Below are 21,966 nucleotides of genomic sequence, written 5' to 3'. Positions count from 1 at the left end.
AGTACTATGAGCTAGAAAAACATAATTAAATTCAGTATCAATAAGCGTAAATGAAAACAATGCAGCAGATAATATTCTACCCTTCTGGAAGAGAGAACTAATAATAAAAAAGAGCAGTCAGGATAATTCAGTTACAGAGATGCAAGCCACACCACTAATTAGGGTGCAGTCTCATGCCACAGAGTCAGTGTAGTGATACAGAGTAACTAGCATGATGCTTTTTTTCAGAGGGTTTCCTTTTGTAGTGCTGAGCTTAATAATGTTTGAGGTAAAGGTTTGGGGAGGACTGGTAATTTATCTCCAGAATGCAATTTGTGCTTATAATTTTTCTTTGCTTGTGGCACTCTTGTCAGCTTGGAACACAGTTTTGAAAACAGTTTTGTGCTTGCAATGGAATTTAATTTGGCTTTGTGAATGTGTTCCATCGCTGGACACAATTCTTTGTAGTTGCCAGTTTGACCTAAGGAAAAAAAGAAGAGAAAACATGTGGCTCATAAATCAGGTCTTCATTTGTCCTCCCGTGCTTGAGCCCCTGCTTGCCACAACAGTTGTTTGACTAAATTTACAGAGCCAGAACCCCAAGACAAACAAATTTATTTTGTTTTGTCTTTGGAAAGAAAACATTTGAGTTCTGAAAACAGATCTATTTAATGCGAAAATAAAATGTGACCTTAAACATTTTGAGAAGGCTTAAGGCTTAAGAAAGTCACTTCTTTGAGAACAAATGGCAGTATTATCTTTTCTACTTTTTTATAAGCGTCTCTGGTGTGCTCACAACCACCATGTCTGTGTGCCTGAAAAAACTTGAAAGACATTTTACAAAGCACCATAAATGAGTGTTCCATGGAGAATATTCTACAGGTTGTCTGTAGTGTGTGCTGTGTCATACATCACCCCTGATGCCACTGCTATTTTGCCAACATTTATTGAACTTTAAGAAAATTCCAAGTTTAATGGGTATAAAACTGGGTCTGCCAAAACCAGTGCAATTAATTCAGACCTGCTGAGATGAAATACTGCTACTTACGGAGATGGAAAATGTCTTTGTGAGACAAACCCTGAATCTTGTCCATGGATCAGAGAATCTACTTTTTAAATGTAATGATCTGATTACAACTCTTAGTTGAACTTCTGTTTGTTTTACTGTTGTAATATTTCATTTATAACCTAATCATTTTTAATCTACATACTACAACCTACTAAAATATCTAGGATTAAATCTAATTCACTGCCTGTCAATTTTAGCACAGCAAAAACCTTTAGCATTAGGGTCTTTCCTATTTTGTTGTTCACAAATAGTTTACCCACCAGTTCCTTTTGCCATGATCATTATCTATTAAGAAGTGCTTTTTCTTTGAGAAATCACATTCAAAGTGATCATAAAGTTCAAATGGTTACTGATTGTCTTTGATTAAAGAATAGCTAACTACTAAAGGAAAGCAAGAATAAATCATAATTTTGCCTTCAAATTGTTTCACTGGTAAACAAATTGATCCCTATCTTAAGAATAAAATAGTCAAAACAAAAATAATACTGACTCTTCCACACCAGAGCAATGGTAAGGTTTGAAATGTATTCTGCAGCCGTATTGTAGGGTGGTTGGTGCACCTGCCAAAGTGTAATGCAAGTGTCCTATGGTAGGACCAGGGAAGAGGGAAACCACCCACAGAGCAGGAGAGAAAATACTCACTTGATCTTGGTTTTTTCAGTACAAATACAGAAGGTGAAAGCAGCGCCTCATGATCCTTCTGGCATTTTGGTTTTTAAGTAGGAGGTGTCAGAAAAGGTACCACAGGAATAACTGGCTTTTGGTGAGGGTACCAGCAATAAGTGTGGCCAGCAGAACCAGGGCAGTGACTGGAGAGGCCTCACCTGTACTCTGCACTGGTGAGGCCTCTCCTCAAATCCTGGGGTCAGTTTTGGGCTCCTCACTACAAGAGACATTGAGGTGCTGGAGCATGTCCAGAGAAGGGCAATGGAGCTGGGGTGTTTATCCTGGAGAAAAGGAGGCTCAGGGGGAACCTTATCACTCTCTGCAGCTCCCTGACAGGAGGGTGTAGCCAGGCGGGGGTCGGTCTCTTCTCCCAACTAATAAGTGATATGACAAGAGGAAATGACCTCAAGTTGCACCAGGGAAGGTTTATTTTGGATATTAGGAAAAATTTTTTCCCCAAAAGGGTTGTCAAGCACTGGGACAGGCTGTCCAGGGAAGCAGTGGCAGTCACCATCCCTGGAGGTATTTAAAAGATATGTAGATGTGGCACTTGGGGACATGGTTTAGTGGTGGACTTGGCAGTGATGGGTTAATGGCTGGACTCAATGATCTTGAAGGCTTTTTCCAGCCTAAACATTCATATGGTTCTATAATTTCTCTGGCCTGGGTGTCTGTATCATTGAGGTCATCTTAGATGCCTGTCACAAGACCTAAGTAACAGAATAGGGCAGTTATCCTTCATAACCATGTCAGCTGCATTCTGGCTTTTAATTTACGTGAAGTAGAATTTTTCCCAAGTTGTGAACTTGGCCTGCATTTATTTACTTTTGAAAATCTTGCCTGTCACCAGAAGTTTAGAAGTAACATATTAAAAACCCACCTACATCTGAATTCTGACAAATGTCAGTAGCTGTTTTGTTGGATCCAGCATTTTGAAAGTTCTTGAGGTAAAAAACAATTTTTCATCTAGAACAAGCTGAGAAACTACACGCTTCTTAGATTATTTTTGTTGTTGTTGTTATTTGCATATTTTAAGATTCTTCATCCCGGCTTCCCAAAGCATTTTAGTCTTAAGTATCACACAGTACACATCCACATCCTATGACAATACATGCTTTGGAAATACTCTACTTGCAGCAACACTCTTGATACTGATTTTTAGAAATTCATGGGAAAAGAATTACACAGCCAAATTGTTCCGAGACTGGCAGCCCTTTCTTCTGTCTAGACTCAAGATGTTCACAGGTGATATGATGGGAGATGGCATTTGCTCTTGCTTTGTAAACATCTTTGAAAATGCACCATCATTGGTGGATATATTTCATGTAGGGGAAAAAAAAGGGCATGTTCTTAGAAGCAAGGCTTTAATGTTGGCTTATTTCCTTACATCATGACCACTGATTCTTTTACCTCCTTGCCGACTTTTAACAATATTTTTAAAATTTTAGTTTATTCACAACATGTCTTCATTCCAGATATATAATTGTTCCATGAAGAAGTCTTACCATATGCATTATGTGATACTCACAGAAGAAATTTCTGCAAATACTGTTCATGTAATTTCTGATATGTACAGACAGGGGCAGCAAAAAGACTCTTGGTAAGGGGACTTCCTCAAAGGCCTTTGTCTGCTTTGGCCCTCAGTGTACTTGAGAGAAGACTCTTGTGAAATTCAGCATGATTTTCTTTTCTCTTCTTCCCCTCCATTTCACTTTCTGGCAGTCACTTAAATCCCTGTGATTCACTGTTGAGGATTTTTGTGCTGAAATGAGCTGTGTCTAACATCATCCTCTTCTAAACATGCATTTTGGGAATGAGGGACAAATGGATACGCAGCAAGTGCTGGCTCCAGGGGCAACCTCGGACTCATGGTCTACTTATATGGGCCATATCTTCACTGGAAGCCCTCTTGGGAAGCCACATGGAATGGGCCAGTGTCCCTGCATTTGTGCTCCTTGGAAGTGCCTGGCTGCCCCACAGCACACTCGTTCACAGCATTTGGCAGTGAAACAAGTCCATTAAATGGTTAGCTAAATGTCCAAAAAGCATCACTTAGGAGCACTGCTCTGGGATGATCCTCTGCTTTGTTGTTGTTACCCAACACTGAAAGGTATCTCTTGTCTTTTTGTTAGCTGTATGCCTAGAAATTATGTCAGTAATTGTTAACTTTTACAGACGCTAGACAAGGAGTGTGATTGTTTGATTTGCCTTTTAAGGTGCTTATTCACTGACGGGGTTTGATTTCAATGAATTAGGCTGCTGTGGTCCTGAATAGCTGGGAAAATATTCATGGTTTGATGAAGTGATTGTAAAGTCTCGCCAGATGCATGATTGAAGTAAAATAATGTCTTTGAATGCTCATTTAATTAAAACATTTGTATTGTATTCTTTTGGTAGCCAGAAGTGCAACTTGCAGAAGGATTTGACGTCTTCATGCCGAAATCTCAGCTGGACTCTATACTATCAAACTACACTCGCTCAGGAAGTCTGCTCTTTAGGAAGCTGGTCTGTGCATTTTTTGATGACAAGACTTTGGCTAACTCATTACCAAATGGCAAAAGGAAAAGAGGACTCAATGACAACCGGAAAGGACTAGACCAAAATATTGTGGGTGCAATAAAAGGTATATTTTCTGCTTTCTTTCGTATGTGTAATTAGAACATATGCTCTGCTAAGAAGAGTGCAAGGGGATTAGAATTTCTGACGTGTGTTAGGTCTATTAAAATATGCAGTCTTATTTTTATTCCCTTTCATTCACTTGTTAAAAATAGCTTCTACGGGGACAGCTTGTGTTAATTTTAAGCCAGTGATCCTGGTTTCTGAAGTCAGGCTCTAAGGTTAGAAACTCAATGTTCGTATAAGATAATTTTTTTTTCCCCCCAGATATCAGAGATGCAAAGAAATCTTGAAAACATAATGACAGTGTAACTGATACCCTTCAATCAAAGTTCTGAGTCTTGTACTGTATCTGACTGCGTCTGCCCTGTAAATTATTCAGTAGTTGGTGGCTGGATTGGGGAGAGATTGAGGAAGATATTACTGACATGAGATGAGTTTGATGCCCATAAGTACAGTGATCCTTCTCTTGGGGGAGCAAATTTTGTGGTGCGAGCACCTTTTGCTGGGTGATTTTTCCTAGCAATCAGTGCTTTCTAGCTTCCAGAAGAAAACATGTACCTTCAAACTCTGTGACAACAACATATAAAGAGCTGGTATTAGGCCAGAGATTCTGGACTGGATTCTATTTTGAAATCTGATATTGTAGGGACAATAGCCACATTACCAAAAGACAGGCCAAAAATAAGCTCTAAGAGTGGAGCTTATTTTAGAGGCTGTGACTCGTTCTCAGGTGCAGATTGCTAGCTTAGGAGACACATGGCAATGAGAAGAACTTCTCTAAGTCCATTGGCAGCAAAAGGAGGCAGGAGAATCTTCTGCAACCACCTCTGTTCCAACTTTTGGACCCCTCTCCCCATAAAAGAAAGGCATTGACAAACTGGCTTGAGTCCGGTGGAGGGGCCACCAAGACTTACGACTTCAGCACTTCCCTGCTTCAGTACCAGATGAGGGGAGGCTGAGAGAACTGGAGAGAAGATGATTCAGGAGAAACCTTACTGCTGTTCACAACTACCTAATGGGATGATGTGGAGAAATACAGTCAGAATCTTCCCAGAGGCACAAGAGGCATTGAACATGCGGAAAATTGCAATTTGATATAAGGAGAAGCATTTTCAATATAAGGGTGGTTGAGCAATACAATAGGGGCTTAGAGGAGCTGCATGATCTCCATCCCTGGAAATATTCAAAATGTGACTGGTCACAATCCAGAGCATTAAGATCTACTTTGAGCAGCAGGCTGGGCTTGGAGGCCTTCAGAGGACCCTCTCAAGTGTGCAGTTCTGCAACAAAGTGTATGTTGTGCCTACATCATAGTCCTAATATATCTTACAGAGCAGCTGACAGACTTTCTTACAGTTATGCTTGTATTTAGGTTTAAATCACAAGCACTGTTTTGTACCTTCTTTTCTTGAGCTCAGTAATCTGCAAAAATTTGAGTCTGAATTCTCTCTATCTGTATCTCATTGTTCCATAAAAAGCTTTAATAAATAAGTTAAATGAAAGAAAGAGGAGTTCAAAATGACTTCAAAAAACCCACTCTAATTTGAACAGCACCTGATAAAAGAAATGTTTCACAGTAGATGCAACAGCACTACTAAAATAGCAGCTGGTACCCACTGCAGAGAGCAATGTATCTCAGTAGCTAAGATTATATTAGTGGAGCAAATTCTGAGGCTTGGCTTAACCTCTTCTCTTGAGTTTAGGAGAAGAAAGGGGGAACTTGTAGTTTCAACAGAAAAATTTCATCTGGGATGGTACTACTAGGTACCACTGCCATAACTGATCTTCATTGGCATTTCCAGTATTGCCCAGATGCTAGTGCCTGATCCCTGATAAGGAAGCTTGTCCCTAAAAGCTGTGATGGAATAAGATGGCAAGGTCTGACGTCCTGTGGATCTTTATTCAGTCTGGCTCCAATAGCACCCTTCTTCCCTCCAAGGAGCTGGGCTATCAGACACTGTGGTTTCATTTATTCCAAGAAATAACTGAGCCAGTATGAAATCTCTGCAAGAACAACATCATGTTGTTTGCACTATTATCACTAGGACATTCCTCTACCACGTGCCCAGATATCCTTTAGTGGCACTTTTAGTCCTTTTCCATGACAGAGATACAAAAGGCTACATTCATGACAAAAACGGGCAGAGAATTTAAAGGAAAAACTGTTTGCTTGAAAGTCACTCTTCCTGTCTGAAAACATTTTCACTGCTGTCCTTACAAGTAATTTAATGCTTCTGCAACAGAATGATTAGCCAGGGAGCAATTCTCTCTTTTGACTTGGGGTATTCAGTGGCACTTGTTGAATCAGTTGCAGTGTTTCTCCTGGGCAATCAGCTTCTCTTGTGAGTCTTTCACTCAGAACTGGGAAAAAAAAAAAAAAAGATGAAAAAATAAAACTAGTCAGAAACAGTTATTTTTCCTTTGTGCTCTTGACTAGAAATTCAGCCAGTGAAATCCTTCCCTGCAGAAATCAATGAGCTGTGTTCAGATGTAAGTGTGATATGTCCCTCAGGGATCCATAGTGGGACCAATATGATTTAATATTTTCATCACTGACACAGGCACTGGTTTCTAGGGCACCCTCAGCAAGTTTGCAGATGACACCAGGCTGAGTGGTGTGGTTGGTTGACAGGAGGGAAGGGATGCCATCCAGAACCTTGGCAGGCTGAAGGAGTGGGTCCATGTGAACCTCCTGATGTTTAACTAGACCAACTGCAAGGTCCTGCATCTGGGTCAGGGCAATCCCCACTATCAGTATAGAGTGGTGGATGCAGGGATTGAGAGCAGCCCTGCAGAGAAGGACTTGGCAGTACTGATAGGCAAAAAATTAGATAGGAGCCAGCAATGTCACAGCTCAGAAAGTCAACTGTGTCCCAGGTGGCATCACAAGAACTGTGGGCTTGATTCTGCCCCTCTACTCTGCTCTGATGAGACCCCACATACAGCACTGCATCCAGCTCTGGGGTCCCCAGCGCAGAAAGGACATGGATCTGTTAGAGCAATTCCAGAGGAGGCCACCAGGATGGTCAGAGGGCTGGAGCACCTCTGCTATGAAGACAGGCTGAGAGATTTGAGGTGGTTCAGCCTCAAGAAAAGAAGGCTCTAAGGAGACCTTACTTTGGCCTTTTAATATATAAAGGGGGCTTGTAAGAAAGATGAGGATGGATATTTTACCAAAGCCTGTAGTGACAGGACAAGGAGGCAGTGGTTTTAAACTGAAAGAGGGTACATTTAGATTGGCCATTAGGAAGACTTTTTTTTTTGGATGATGATGGTAATCAGACATTGGAACAGTTTGCTCAGAGAAGCTGTGGGTTCTCCATGCCTGGAAGTGTTTAAGATAAGCTTGGACAGGGCTTTGAGCAGTCTGATGAAGTGCAAGATGTCCCTATTCTTGGCAGTGGGGTTGGACTAGATGATCTTAAAGTCCCCTTTAAATTCAAACCAGTCTGTGTTTCTGTGATAGAGGGTTTGTTAATACCATACATCTTGGGTGGACTAGAAAGGGCAGGTCCCAATTCTCCTGCCTCCTTGCTGTTTCATTCCCATTCCTTTTTGTCCACGTTGTTATTTCTCTAATCACACATTAAGCAGTTGTAGGAGTAAGTAAGTAGGAGTCACAAGTCATTATCAGGTTCCTGTTGTGTCAGGTACCATATGGATTCCAAAGGGAAAGACTATTTCTACCTTCAGAAAGACAATGTTTGTTGCAAATCAGACACTCTGAATGTGTGGGGATGTATTGACTTCTCTGGGCAGCCCTAAGCTGGTCTGATGTCCTTGCAGATCAGACTGCACTGGAAAGTGTTGCTGATGCCTGCCTTGCCATGGTTTTGTGAAGCTGTTAACATGGAAGGAGTTCAGAGGGGGGGATTACTTTTGGTTCCCTTATACTTAGCAGGTAGTGCTGCTTCAAAAGTCCGTGTATAAAAATACTGAAATTGTCTTTTTTTTGTTGCATGTTTCCCCGTCCCATTTGTGTGATATTTATTCTCAAGGATTACAAATCCCTTGAGCTAAGACTAGCTTTCTCTCTTTGTTTGCCAGTCATAATAGGACACTGGGCTCTGAGATCTCTGACCAAGTTTACAATAGCAAGAATATTTTTTCTATTTCAGCTCTTGTTTATTTTTTGCACACCTCTCAGTTGCATGATGAAAATCAATTGCATCAGTTTCACTCAATTTATAATTCTGTATTTTTGGTGTAACACTGTTAGGTTTGCTGTAAATATGGATTTAAAGATAATGTTGAACCTCTCTGTACCTTTTTTATAAAGTACAAAATTGGACCTGTAGGATATTTCTTTTTTTCTCGGTAACGGTGCTTTTTATTTTTTCTTGTAGTAGCTTTATAAAAATTCTATTCCATCTGGTTTGGCAATATAAGAATTGTGGAGATTTCCACAGTGGTAGGATTTTACTCTTTCATCACTTTGCCTGCAGCCTTGGGAATCTGGCCAAGAGGCCACCAAATGACCAGATCTTCAGCTCTCTACCTGTGCCATATGGAAGGCAGCATTTCCAAGTGCCTGCCACATCTGAGATTCAGTTCAAAGTACACGATTATTTTTCTGCGATCATTTTGTGTGAAATTCATTAAGACATCATGTATAGAATGTTTCTTTGGGACAGGCTTTTATATGTAGTAACAATGACATTACTGTGATATTTATGCAGCCAAATGACTTCTGAATGATGAACTCATGAAACACTTTATTCTCACAATCCTACGTTTGGCCATTAAAATTCTTTTTAATCAGTCAGTAATTTCATATATTTTGATTATAATTCTCTCCAGTCTCCTTTTCTTCATTGTGGTGGCAAGTTTCAAAAAGGTGGTATCTTTTTATTTCAGTCTTTACAGAAAAATACTGCACTGCTAACCATGTGGATAAACTTCCTGGTCCTAGGGACTGGGTCCAGATTCTTCAGGATCAAATCAAACTTGCAAGAAGACGATTAAAAAGAGGCTCAGGTATGTATAAAAATGTGAGGAACAACATGTGAGTGTAAGATTAAAAGCTTAGAGCCTTTGTATCCACAGAAGTTTTTCCTGTTGACTGCAGAGTTGTACTTGTTCATGCTGTGAAAATTAGAACTCAACACTTTAGCAGGTTTCTGTGGGTTTGAAATGGTAGCAGGTTTAGGAGCTGTCTCTACAGACAAGTTAAGTTGGAGTCTTTCACAAATGTTGTCTCCTTTCCTTTAGCATCCAAACTCTTCTTCCCAGAAGTCCTTAAATTAGCTGATCCATCCAGGGCTGCAGGTAGAAGTTTTTTAATTCTGTGTTATTTGGTCTGACAAGCCACTCACTGTACTGTTAAGACGTAACCCAACTGACCTTTCCCTCTATACTATGTGTGTCTGGAAGAATAGATGAGTCTTCTCACATTCCTTGTGAAAGAATCAGGAAAAAAAAAAATCAAAACAGAAACCAAAGAAAACCCAACCACCCATCCTGGTTGTACCAGCAAGGATCTGCAAACCGTGGGAGGCAGCTTGCCAGCAGTGACAGGTAATCTAGGCAGGGTTTTGCAGTAAAGCTGCAAAGCTTGCGCTGGGATAACCTAGATGCTTGGGACCAGCCTGCAGCTCAGTGCTGAGCTTTCACCCCAACAGCATGCGGCTCGTGAGCTCTCAGCTCCAGCCATGAACATGCAGCCTGGAAATCCCCAGTAGGATTCTTGGAAAAGCAATGTTACTGTTTAAGAGACATGTAATTACCTTGTAAACCATAACTAGTCTCCTTCCCATCTTCATCCCTCCAGTACTACTAGGGGCTTTCTCCATACGAGGCTTCACTTCCTTGTTCTCATCCTGCAGTTTTCTTAAGGCTCTCTCGTGGTTGTATTTCTTGCCTGTCTTTCCCTGCACACATCTGACACTGTTGTCTGAGCCACATCATGTGTGCCACCTCCTTAAACAACTCTTTTGCTGTTAACTGTATTTAGCTGCCTGCCTTTTCACCTCTTCCCTTCTGCCCATCACCACAATTAAGTGCCTGTTAACATTCATGGGATGGGAAACCTGATGGCTCCACAGGGGATGCTCACCCCGTGGTCTCTGGTGGTGAGCGAGACCTCAGGAAATGTCCTCTCCATTTCCCTGTCTTGCAGAGCCAGCCTTTTCTGTCCAAAGCTGCATCTCTGAAACACACGCTTATGCTGGCATCTGAAATCATTCTCCACGACGTTATTAATGCCAGGAGGGAAAAACATCAGATGAGGAAAATGAGAAACACCCAGAGACAGAAATAACACTGGGGGAGGAAAAAAGTGCAGATTATTCAGTAGCATAAGCTTCCCAGGGTAGAGAAACAAACCAGCACTGGCCTTAAAAAGGGTTTCTTGTGTGTGTTGGGGGAGGGAGGACAGAGGGATACAAGATAATCTTGTTAAAGGCAGTGTCAGATTACTGGTGTTGTACAACAGGATTGCTTTCTGCCCCTTCCAAGGCTGCCTGTCAGCCTCCCCAGGACAGGAGGGTGGAAGTGGGATGTCAGGCTACAGTAAAGTGGAGGGTGCAGTGCAGGATGTGGGGAGCAGAGGGTCCTTGGGTTGACTGCAGAAGATCCCTCAGGAGAGAGGATTGACCTAATTTTGTTTTGATTTTTATTTTCTTTCATCGTTTTTTATTTGCTTTTCTTCATGCCCCTGCAGGATATTAATTAAAATGACAATGACATTCAGCTTTTGCTTTTCAAATGGGGCCACCTCTATCTCTGGTCCTTGCTCAGGATGGGAGAATCTAAGCAGAGGATATTGTATTTAAGCTAGCAAGACTATGAAGGAAAATAAGTGAAGCTGAGTAGTGTGCCAGAATCAGATAGGCTCCCCTGTCTGTGCTGCCTAGGAAAGGTAACTTGTTCACATGTATGTGGATGCAGTGAGCAGCAGTGTACCTAGCAACCCCTCAAGTTTATTTGTTGAAAAAAATCCTGCACAATACCTAGATTTGTAAAAAAGCTCTCTTTTGTGCTGTTTACTGGCCAGTCCCTGAAGTGCCCCAGTTTCTCTCTGATGTGGCCACAGGCGGACATGCTGTTTTCTGTGTGTCAGGAGTGGCTGAACACACCACTGTGGCCACTTGCACCTTTCCATCCACTGCCATCTTCTCTGGTGGCTGTAACTAGCCCAACCTGACCTCGCACTGAATCAAAGAGGTTTCCCAGGCCTTTGTGAGAGCAAAACAGTAGATGGGAGCGGAGAGGCAGGAGCAGAGAGCTGGTTGCAGTATAGCCTTCAGGATGTTGAAATAAGGTTTGTTAGTAATTTTATGCTACAACTGTGAGCTTCTGATGTAAGGAATCTAGAGCTGACCAAGCAACAGATCCATCTATTCCCATATTTTGTGTCCAGCAATGGGTGTTAGCAGATGCTTGGGGAGGTCTGTAGGACCAAGGGAAGGATGTTGTGGTGTGTGGCAGCGTAGTCTCTCAGCCCTCAGCAGCTTTATCCCAATATAGAACTGGTGATGTTGGAATTATGCACAATTTATCTATTCATTGTGAAACCATACCAAAATCATGTGTAATTTACAGGGACCAAAACAGGAGGGGAGGGCAGACATGGAGGGAGAAGCTCTTCCAGGACTTCATGTTGTAAAACTTGGCTTTTAAGTATCTTAAAACTATGGGACTTGCAGCCACTGAGATGTGGGATTCATCACTCTTCTGGCTGAGCTCTTGAGCTCTTCCAGTCTGCCTGTGGCCAGTGGAGCAGAAGCAGAAGTGTCCTATATCCATGTTCCTAGGTCATTCTCTTTCAGTTTTGTCTCCACTTGCTCACTGGAACATGCCAGCTGAGCTTGTGGGGATAGAGTAAGGTGCCCAAAGAACAAATCTGAGCCAGCATTAGTCTAACTTCACCCAAAACTTTCTGAGCCAATGTGTCTCCCTGCTGCTTGATCACATTATTTATCTACATCAGTTCCTGGTTTGTCATAATGCACAGGCTGTATATGGAGAAAGCTTAAGATGATCCATTTATTTCAGAGGTCACAAGACAACTTTTTAGTCAGCACTGTGTTGGGCTAAATTTTAACAGCAGAAGTATTTAAGAGGAGGGGTGGGCTTCTCATCCTGCTTGCCTTCCCCCAAGCCATTCAGTACATCCTCTGATGAGTTTTTCATTTCAAACCAAACAGTAAGACACTGCATTCATGAGCAGCCCTCTCCACTTTATCCTGTGAAACATTATTTCAGTCTGAAAACATAAATCCTGCTCTATCTTTCAATTACATTAATAATTTCAGAGAATTCTATCAAACAATTGGGGTGGATCTGCTTTTTGTAGCCCCTTCAATAGAGTGTAGTCCCATGAGTATTTCCAAATTAAATAAAATTATCATCACTGGATCATAGATGCTGCCCAGCTTCAACCTTATTTATCATGTTTGACTCATCTCCTAGAATTAGGGACTGAAAAAGCTCCTTATTTCAAAAGCTAATCAAAAAAACCACTTTAAAATTCTGCTTTCTAGAAAATAGCTCCCCCGTGTAGATTTTGAAAAGTTGTTATCCTAAGCCAAATAAAAATTCGTTTATGTTCTGAATCAATGAGAATATTTTTCATGGCTGGGAATATTCTATTTATTTATTTATTTATTTAGCTTCAGCTTTTTCTTAGTTCTTTTAGATTATTGCTTGAGATCTGAGACTTGGATAAGGTTTTTTTTATTTGTTAGATCTGAGAATAAAGCTGCCACTGCCATTAAATTTTTATTGGCCTTGTTCAGTCTTTTCAAAATTTCACAAGTTAGCTGTCACAAAGGGGAGAAGAGACTACGAGGTTAATGTTACAAACAGATGTTATAATTAAAATTAAAGAGTATGATAATATTCTTCAGCCTTGACTACTGGTCCCATGTCATGCCAAGAGCAGAGCATAGTGGAGCACAGCTTCATAATGCCAGGTCTGTCTTCACCCAGAAGAGAAGCTGAACCGTTTTAGTGGATGGGATGGGATGGGATGCAAAGTTGCCCGGAAAGGGAAGAAGTCAAAGGAAATGGATGTGCATAGGTTTCCTCTCTTAAGGCAGCGTGAATTACAATGCAAATTGCCTCATAATTTACGGTGCCGGACTTGCCCCAGCGTGGTCTCTTCACCCTGCAAAAGAGACCATGAGCAGGTGTCTGGTGGCCTTGCCAGTGGCAGCACAGAGGGACACAGTCAGCCATTATCACAGCGATCTTAAAGCGGGTAAAATCAGAGGGAGCTGACTGGCTGTTCCTGTCACCTCTGTGCAGACACTGCATTCAAGCCTTTTGATTACTAAACTCTCCATCCATTAATAAGCAGCAGGTCAGGGTTCACACATCTCCCACAGTAAGTTCTTCCTCCCTTTTTATGTTTTGAAGAGCCCATGAGCCATTATTCCATAGCGGCTGTCCATGGGAAAGCTGATGCTGTGGGGTAATATGTAATAACAGTAATATGTAAATTACCACAGGGTAGGATTCCTGGGGCTGTCCTGTGCAGGGCCAGGAGCTGGACTTGGATGATCCTTGTGGATCCCTTCCAGCTCAGGATATTCTGTGATTCTGTTCTAACACTGCCACAGTACGCAGGCTAGGAGCTGTTCATGCCAAGTGATTACTTTGTGCACAACCTGGAACCTTTGGACTGCCTGATTCCTTAAAGGAAAATACAGCAATTTTGGAAAACATGCTGAAAATGTTCAGGCACAACTCATTTAAATAACTTGCATGCCATGATGTTTCATCCTTGAATTGTTGCTTAAAATTACATTACTTTGTTGCATTGTAAAATAGTGGGGAAGAAGGAAAAAAATTGCTTATTTTTTTCCTGGAAGTATGCCTTTTCTCCCAAGTCCTTGCTCAAACTGCTGCTTCCATCATTTTGTGTGAGGTTTTTTTCTTCTTTCTGGTTTTCTTCATCCTCCTGATTCCCTGGTTTGTGCTTTTGACTACATGCTACAAGAGACTGGGTTGATTTTTGCTTAGCAATACACACAGGGCCAGGAAGGATGTGGAATGAAGTCCAGCATGTGGTACAGTGGGTTTGCAGCCAGTATTTTAGATATATTAAAATAGTAACTGCTGTATTCAACTTCCCAGCCCTGAGCACGTGTGTACTTCTGTCCAAGGAGCAAAGCAGCAAGTGTACACTTAACAGACAGACTTGTACCTGAGAAGCTACACAATTTGGGGGGAATCTAAGGAAATGACTACCAGGATTGTTTTGCAAGAGTTGCTGCACTCTATCTAAGCAAAGGACAGAGAAGAGGCTCTGAGTTCCCACAGTAGGCTCTCTTCCTGCTTGCCTTGTCTTGCAAGCTGGCTCAAGACAAAGTGAGGTTTGGCTGGCAGTCTGTGGGGTGCGGTTGTCGAAGGCAAGCCTTCCTTCCTTCTTGGAATGACATGTGAGAGGCTGGTGGTTTATATCCATGTTAGGAGGTCGAGGTGTTTGTCATTCCCCTGTATTGTACTTCACCTGGAGCTGCAGTTACACATCCAGTTTCATAAAACAAATCCTGGCAGCTGCTGAGAAGAGTGAGTAGCTCTCTGGGCATCTGCTGTGCTCCCACTCCCTTTCTGGCACTGCCACAGGCATTCCTGTGGCCATGTTGTCAGTTTTTAACTGGATCTGATCTTGGTGACTGTATAAACATTTGTGCTGGCATGAGAAATGAGCCTGGAACAATTGATGGAGAGCTGAACCTCATCTATCAGTCCTTCTGCCAGATTAAAATTGCCAGGTAACTTCTGGTTCTGCAGAGATGGAGTCTCAAGTCCTTATCTTCTGAAAGTTCCTTGCTTACATTTGTTTCTGTGTTACTGCCTTCCTCTGGGTTCACTGTTAGCCAGGTGTAAGAAGAGCAGTTAGGTAGAAAGATGACCACATCTCTGGAGCTACTTTAGGAGTTGCTGCAGAGATTTCTATAAAAGCTGTCACTACAGTGGGCAGCCTGTTGGCACCACCCCTGATATTCATAGAGGGAAGGCTCTCTAGTCCATTGCCAACACTCAGATCTGGCTTCCCCCATTTTCATAGCTTGGGTCCTTCTACCCAAGGGGCCAGATGCAGCTTTATCTCTTGTATACAGAGTTGCTGTGCCACAGAATCACCTGGTGCAGGTAGTTCTTCACAGCATTACTAGAAGTTGGCCTCAGACTGACACTCCCAATTTTTTAAGCCATGTGTATCCCATTGGCTGAGTCTCAGCTTATCATTGCACCATGCTGTCTCCTCCCTTGCACATCCAGTCCTTCCATCACTGAGAGTCTGGTCCAGATTCAAACCAGCCTAGCTGACCTCTCCCACTTAGTGAGCCACTTGTCCCTTCCAAAATTCAGGGTTTTCACAGTGAGCTGTACCAAGCACTGGATTTGTTTCTGCTCAGGGTGCCACCTTCTCACAGAAAGCAGAAAAAGGCACCGAGTCACTTGCAGTCTGTGCTGCAAACTTGTCAGAGCTCTGCATTTAAACCAGGAAAGAAGCCTGGTACCAGGGTTTTTTGTTTGTTTATGTTTTCTTTGGTTGAGTTAATTTTGCAGAACTGAGAGAATATAGCTAAAAACTAACCTGACATCCAGGCATGTGGGAGGCACAGCAGTCTCTTGGTCCAGGGATGGATAGACGAGGGTTGATGGATTACATGAGAAAACTAATGTAGATTAGGAGCTGGATTGGACATTATCATCATGAGGGCAACAACTCAACATCCTCATGATGAAGGTGATCAGGACAGTTAGCTTAGTTCCAAGTGGGAAGTGAACTGAGTTGCTTAGTGCATCTGCAGCCTTGGTTTTGACGCCTGTGGATATTGTGGAGTGCGTGGATGTGAGTAGATATATATCCACCACACTGACCTTGTACAATGTAGTTCGTAGGACAAGGGGTGACCATTTTAAACTAAAAGACCATTGATTTAGATTAGATACAAGGAAGAATTTTTTACAGCAAGGGTGGTGAAACACTGGCACAGGCTGCTCAGAGAGATGGTGGATGCCCCATGCCTGGAATTATTCAAGGTCAGGGCTCTGAGCAACCTGATCTAGTTGAAGCTCTCTCCCTGCTGATTTCAGGAGGGTTGGACTGGGTGACCTTTAAGGTCCCTTCCAACCCAAACTATTCTATGATTCAGTGATAATGGGCTTGTCCTGTATGACCACACCTCATTTGCTGAAGTGTCTCCAAATATCTCATTGCACTTCAAAGGCCTTAAATATCATGCTGCAGTGACAAAAGACAAAGGTAATAGGATATTGAGTAGGGCTTGTGTAGGTTAGACACTGATTTCCTGTTACACACCTTTGATTTACTCAGGGTTCACATGCACATTCTAGGTACTACAGCCTAACAAGTCCCTGCACATCTGCTGAATGAGACAAGCTATGCCTGTGCATTCCCTTGGCCTCTGGCAAATACAAAATGAACAAATTAGGCTTTTAGCCTCCCTTCACCGTGGGCCAAATTAAGTCAAATGCTCTTGCATAAACTGTGGGTTGAAAGCACGTGTGCATATACATGGTAATTGCCAGCGTGGTCACATGCTTTTTTAATTACACTGGGCACCAACCTGCATCTTTGAAGACACTTTGCCCTAGTAAATCTGTCCCCTGCAAAATGAGCTTGCCTGTGGTCTCGGGAGGTTTGGGTGCACAAATGGGAGTGTTCCTTTCCCTGCAGGCATCAGATGACTGTCGGAGGGTGGAGTTCCAGCCTGCAAGGCTATTCCTCCAAGACTTTTCTTGTGACTTTATCAGATGATCACAAACTCCTTTTATCATACAGATATCCTGAAACCCTAAAAAGAGCAAGTGTTACTCCATCCCGTTGCTGGCACAATTGCTTCTTAATACCCAACTCCCACTTCTGAGTTTGCATTTTTATTGTATGACCTTTTCCTCCAAGCAGTGAGTTTTTAACTGAGCACTTGTAAATTGCAGCTGAGGAAAGTAGATAGAAAATGCAAAATCACTTTACAGTCTGTAGCTTTTTAATTGCATTCCCGTATTCAGTAAAAGTAATGAGATTTCTTGTTTATATTTGTAATCAGCAGAGGCAACTGACTGTGATGAGAAGCCGGACATTTCTCTACTACAAACAGGTAAAATGCATTAAAATTTTTATCAGTCTCCCATATGTGTTTTTGTTTATTTATGGCACAGAAGCACTTTTCAATAATCCTGACTTGCCATGTACAGCTGGGTAATTGCACACAGGACTCTGCTATCTAAAGTTTTGAATGGTCTGTGTTAAAAAACAAATGCATCACAATCTTACAAATTTTCCCTCAATTTCATATTCATAAAACGTCAAGGTCCATGGGAGCAGCTAAGCTAATAACGCCCATAAGTTACACTTATGCCAGATAGGGACTTGTGCTTATCCCTGATATTTCTGGGAGTATTTTTTATCTCTTAACAGAGTTATTGGTAGGGACAAACACAATAATTTGTAGTGTCACATCTGTTGAGTTGTCTGAGGTATTAGCAATAATATCTTGGGCTCAGAGAAGGATTGTAGACATATTTACATGCTAGTTAAGTGCTAGTTTACTTATTCTTGAAGTGCAGCCACCCTGCCTTAAAAGCCTGACAGTTGCTATACAGCAGCTAGTCTGTGCAGCTGTGTAGACTGGGAAATAACATTTTTCCACACTGTTGAATTTGACGTTGAAATCACCAGTCTCACCAGACTGAGACTGAAATTTGAAGCACCCTCCCATTAAGAGTTGGTCCATCAGCAGGTGCCGTGATGGTAGGAGCTGAGCTGCCATCCTCTGAAAATCCAGTGGGGCCAGAGTCTGGGGAGATGGTCATTTCCCTGTATTTCAGAGTCTATAATGTCACTGAGATGCTGCTTCTTATCCCCAAAGCCAAATCAAAAGGAGGGAACATCTTGGGCAGACAAGTAATGTCATTGATTATAGTGCAGTTTTGTATTATTTCATTTAACAGCAAAGGGTGGCTGGAGATCAGCAGTGCCATTGCTGTGAAGAGCAGGACAGGGCTGGTACTGGGCTTCTGAGCACATCACACAGTACCTGACAGCTGTGGGGAGGATGGGAGACTACTGGTGACCATCACAGCATCTGTCTCCTGTGCCAGGACTCCCTAATCTCTCTTGCATAAGGGCTGGAGAAGGAGCTTTCACACCCCGCTGCTGTGTGCTGGAGCAGCAGCTGCCAGCCGTGGAGCGCTGTCGGAGCACGTGCAGTTACTAAGGAGTAGGACCAGCAGAGCAGGAGGGAGGACAAGCAGCTATAGTCTGGTTCTGGCATGGACCCAAGGGGGGCTGGGAGCACGCGCTGCCTGGGAGCCGCTGTCCTGCTTTCCTGGCCAGCCGCTGAATAATATTTCAGGGTACAGCTGTGATGAAAGATGCAGGAAGCTCTGCATTGAAAGGTCCCTTCCAAGTGACATCCTGTTGGTTTCCTTTATCAGGGAGGAAAGCAATTCCACTGCAAGAGGACCCTAATAAAGGTTGTTAATGTGATGTCGTGTTATCTTTTCATTGCTCTGGTAATCACATTAAGGAGCAGAATTAACAGTTCGCTGTAAGTTTCTTGGAGCACAGTTTCTGTAGTCTCTACTCAGGTTGTACATCAGGGATGGAAATGAGTGTGTTGAGATGGTTGTGGTAGAGAAGGCAACTCTCTTTCCACTCCACTGCAGATCACCATTGTGGTCTGCTTGCTTGTACACCTTTGAGCATCCATGCATGCAGCTTTTGAGCTGAAATGCTTGTGTGTGATGTGTACTGCTCCACACTATCTGTGGAAGGATGCCTAAATAAACCACGCTGCAGTTTGCATTGGGGGAAGGTGATGCTTACAGGCTGTGAGCCAAGAGTTTGACTCACACCCATTATTATATGTGTGCCAGTGCCTCCTTATAGGACATAGCTGTGTAATATCATACTGTTGTTGGAAGCAGATTATTTAAAGTGATACACAGACAGTATAATGACAGTAATTATGAGATAGAGACAAAATATATAGATGCTTTCTATCAAGGAATGTAGCAAAAGAGGTGGAATGTGACATTTACAGGGGTCTTTCCCTGTTTTAGTACAGCTGGTTTTACAAAGGGGTGTTACTGACAGATTCTTTAAAGAGAGTCTGCGTGTAATTTATTCAGCTGTCTTCTCTGTGTAGCTTGAAAAGTCTTTGGGGAAAAGTCTCTCTGACTGTGTGTTTGTACAGTGCCTCATGCAATGGGCCTTAGTTGCAGATGACAGCTAATATCAGGTAAATCATGGCCTCAGGTATTAGGAAAAATTTCTTCCCCAAAAGTGCTGTCAAGCACTGGGACAGGCTGCCCAGGGAAGTGGTGGAGTCACCATCCTGGGAGGTATTTGAAAGATGTGTAGGTGTGGTACTTGGGGATATGGTTATTGGTGCAGGATCTTAAGTATCTTTTCCAACCTGAATGATCCTGTAATTCTGTGATCAGTGGTTAACGTGGTGCTTTGGTATAATAAAACCAGAGTGAATTGGGTTGCTTGAGGGAATCTTGCAGGCAACTGGATGGGGAGAAAAGACAGGGTTCAGGAGCTATGCATGAACAGTTGCTCTCTTGATCTTCAATAACTGAACAAACTCTAAAGCAAAAGCGCCCAGAGAGAATTACTTGAATCAGTGGTAAGCATTGGTGCCAAAAACCGAGGGAAAACGCAGATGCCTTTAATCTGCCTTTCCAGCTCTGTCAGTCCTGCCAGAGACACTGATGACATTATGAACAAGATCTGGGTATATGTGGACTAGCGATGCTGAAATGCCTCAGTCTGGATCACAGCCTCTGGCTGACACTTCCTTTGGGACACCTCAGTCAGAGGTGTGGTTGCTCTCAGCTCTCTCCATCATTGGTGGGAAGAGAGTTGCTTCCAGAGGGAAGGCCAGGTCAGCTGCAGTCATGTTTGGAGGTGTCTCTCCTTTGGTGCCAGCAGGACCAGGCTCTGAGTGCAGTCAATTGCTGCCAGTACCCACAGCCAGGTCTGAACCAGCTCCCACTGTGCCCACAACTAACAAAGTCCTGGGCTTTGAGGAGAGCAGGGGATGTTTTGTTTTCAGAAACCTCTTTTGGAACTCAAAAGCCTGGTTAAAAAATGAAGCTAGTACATCCTCATAAATCTATGGATGACATTTTTCCCAATTATATTTTAGCACTCCTGAGCAGAAATTATGCTCCTGTGTTAAAATCACCCTCTACACTAAGAGGGCCTTGGCTTTAAAGGCTCTTGATTGAAGGGTGTTTAAAGTAAATTGGAAGAACTGTGGCAGTTAAACTTGCTGGGAACTTTGGTGCATTGACAGATAAATCTCAAGAAAATACTAGAAGAACTTTCTCTAACAAATGTTATCAAAGCTCAGGTCTTGGAGAGCTCCAGTTTTTGCACCTACCCAAAGCTGCAGGCTGTGTCCAGACCTGAGCTGAGACAGATCAGACAGCTCGGGGGTAATTATCGTGGGCTCAGTGGAAAGGCTAATTAGTTTCTTGGTGATACAGGATACCTGGAGGGTGTGAGATAGATCTTTATCGGGATGAGGATGTGGCAGCTTTTAGAGTCTTTCTATGTACATTGGTATTGTGAAAAGGCTCATCTTATTTCAGTGTACAATTTACACAAGGTGTCAGGATTTTGTGGTTTAAAAGAAAAACAAAAGGAAGGCATAACCCGTAAGTTCTGCATGTGGGAACAAATGTAAGCCAGCTGCAACACCCTTTTTTGAATCCTCATATTGAAAATTGGATTGGAAAGATGTAGGCAGATATAGGACCATGAGGTAGCACTCCTTACTCCTGCTTTGGACCACAGCCATGCTGAGAGTTTGTGTAGTTTCTCCACGCTGGGGTTAATTTCAAGATGAGAAAGAATTTTGATATCCCTAACAGAAGCTGAAACACTAACATCCCAATCCTCAGGTCTAGGGGTGATACAGCTTTGTGAAAAGATGAGAGCAATCTCTTGGTAAAGAAATAGATGATAAGAAAACAGCAACAATCCAATTCTATATAGGTTGTCTCCTTTTCTCTTGAAATACAATATCAAGAAAACGAAACTTGAAAAAAAAAAAAAAAAAAAAACCTTTCCCGAAACCTTAAATATAAATCCTTTATTGTAATATAAATCTTTATCCTTTCAATGCATGATTGTATGTCTTCCCTTTTCATTGAGGTGTATTTGCCTCTCAGGCTGATTGATGTATGTCTTCTGTTTGCCCTGTGTTCTTAGCGCTCTTGTCATAATTCTTCTGTCCATCTTTTCATTGTTCTGTTTAGAAAAAGCACATTCTTAAAGTGCTTTAAAAAAGAATGGATATAATCATACCGTGCACCTTTTATGGGGGGGGGCGAGGGGGGGGTGTATATATATTTTTTCTCCTATATACATTTAGACTGCTGTGGAGTGGTGGGGGTTTTTACCAAATAAGATCCTAAAGTATGTACGCAAGGTTTAAAATTCATGGGGTGCTTTTTTCACTTCTTCAGAACCGTAACTTCAAAGGGGTGAGCGTCGCAGTGCAGTTTGTGCTGAAGACTAATGCAGCGCTTTCCACTGAAGTGGGCTGCACTCTATGTTGTGTGAAAAACTTGGCTGGCAAATTTTGTATTCAAAAAAATCTATTTAATTTGCTTTTCTTTAGCCAATTGAGCTCTGC

At 42.3% G+C, this 21,966-nt stretch overlaps 1 protein-coding gene across 7 annotated transcripts in view; it reads left to right on the top strand.

Moving 5' to 3' along the window:
* Positions 1-21,966, top strand: part of BEND7 (BEN domain containing 7) — a 46,512-nt gene that overhangs the window by 22,419 nt on the left and 2,127 nt on the right. For 2 of the 7 annotated variants that reach the window (XM_042053161.1, XM_042053108.1), the window contains 5 exons: positions 4,112-4,337; positions 9,191-9,310; positions 9,545-9,601; positions 9,712-9,850; positions 17,359-17,409. In XM_042053161.1, coding sequence (XP_041909095.1) covers positions 4,112-4,337; positions 9,191-9,310; positions 9,545-9,601; positions 9,712-9,850; positions 17,359-17,371 — 555 coding nt within the window. In that variant the 3' untranslated portion in view covers positions 17,372-17,409. Of the gene's footprint in view, positions 1-4,111; positions 4,338-9,190; positions 9,311-9,544; positions 9,602-9,706; positions 9,851-17,358; positions 17,410-18,262; positions 18,801-21,966 lie in introns of those variants that run through there. The other 5 variants (XM_042053118.1, XM_042053135.1, XM_042053152.1 and 2 more) reach the window with 5 other exon arrangements.

This window comes from Corvus kubaryi, unplaced genomic scaffold, assembly GCF_017639235.1.
Source record: "Corvus kubaryi isolate FWS band 111438036 unplaced genomic scaffold, C.kubaryi_AGA036_p1.0 135, whole genome shotgun sequence".
Lineage (NCBI taxonomy): Eukaryota > Metazoa > Chordata > Aves > Passeriformes > Corvidae > Corvus > Corvus kubaryi.
The sequence above is the reverse complement of the archived record's forward strand: the minus strand, read 5'-3'. Positions and strand labels throughout refer to the sequence as shown.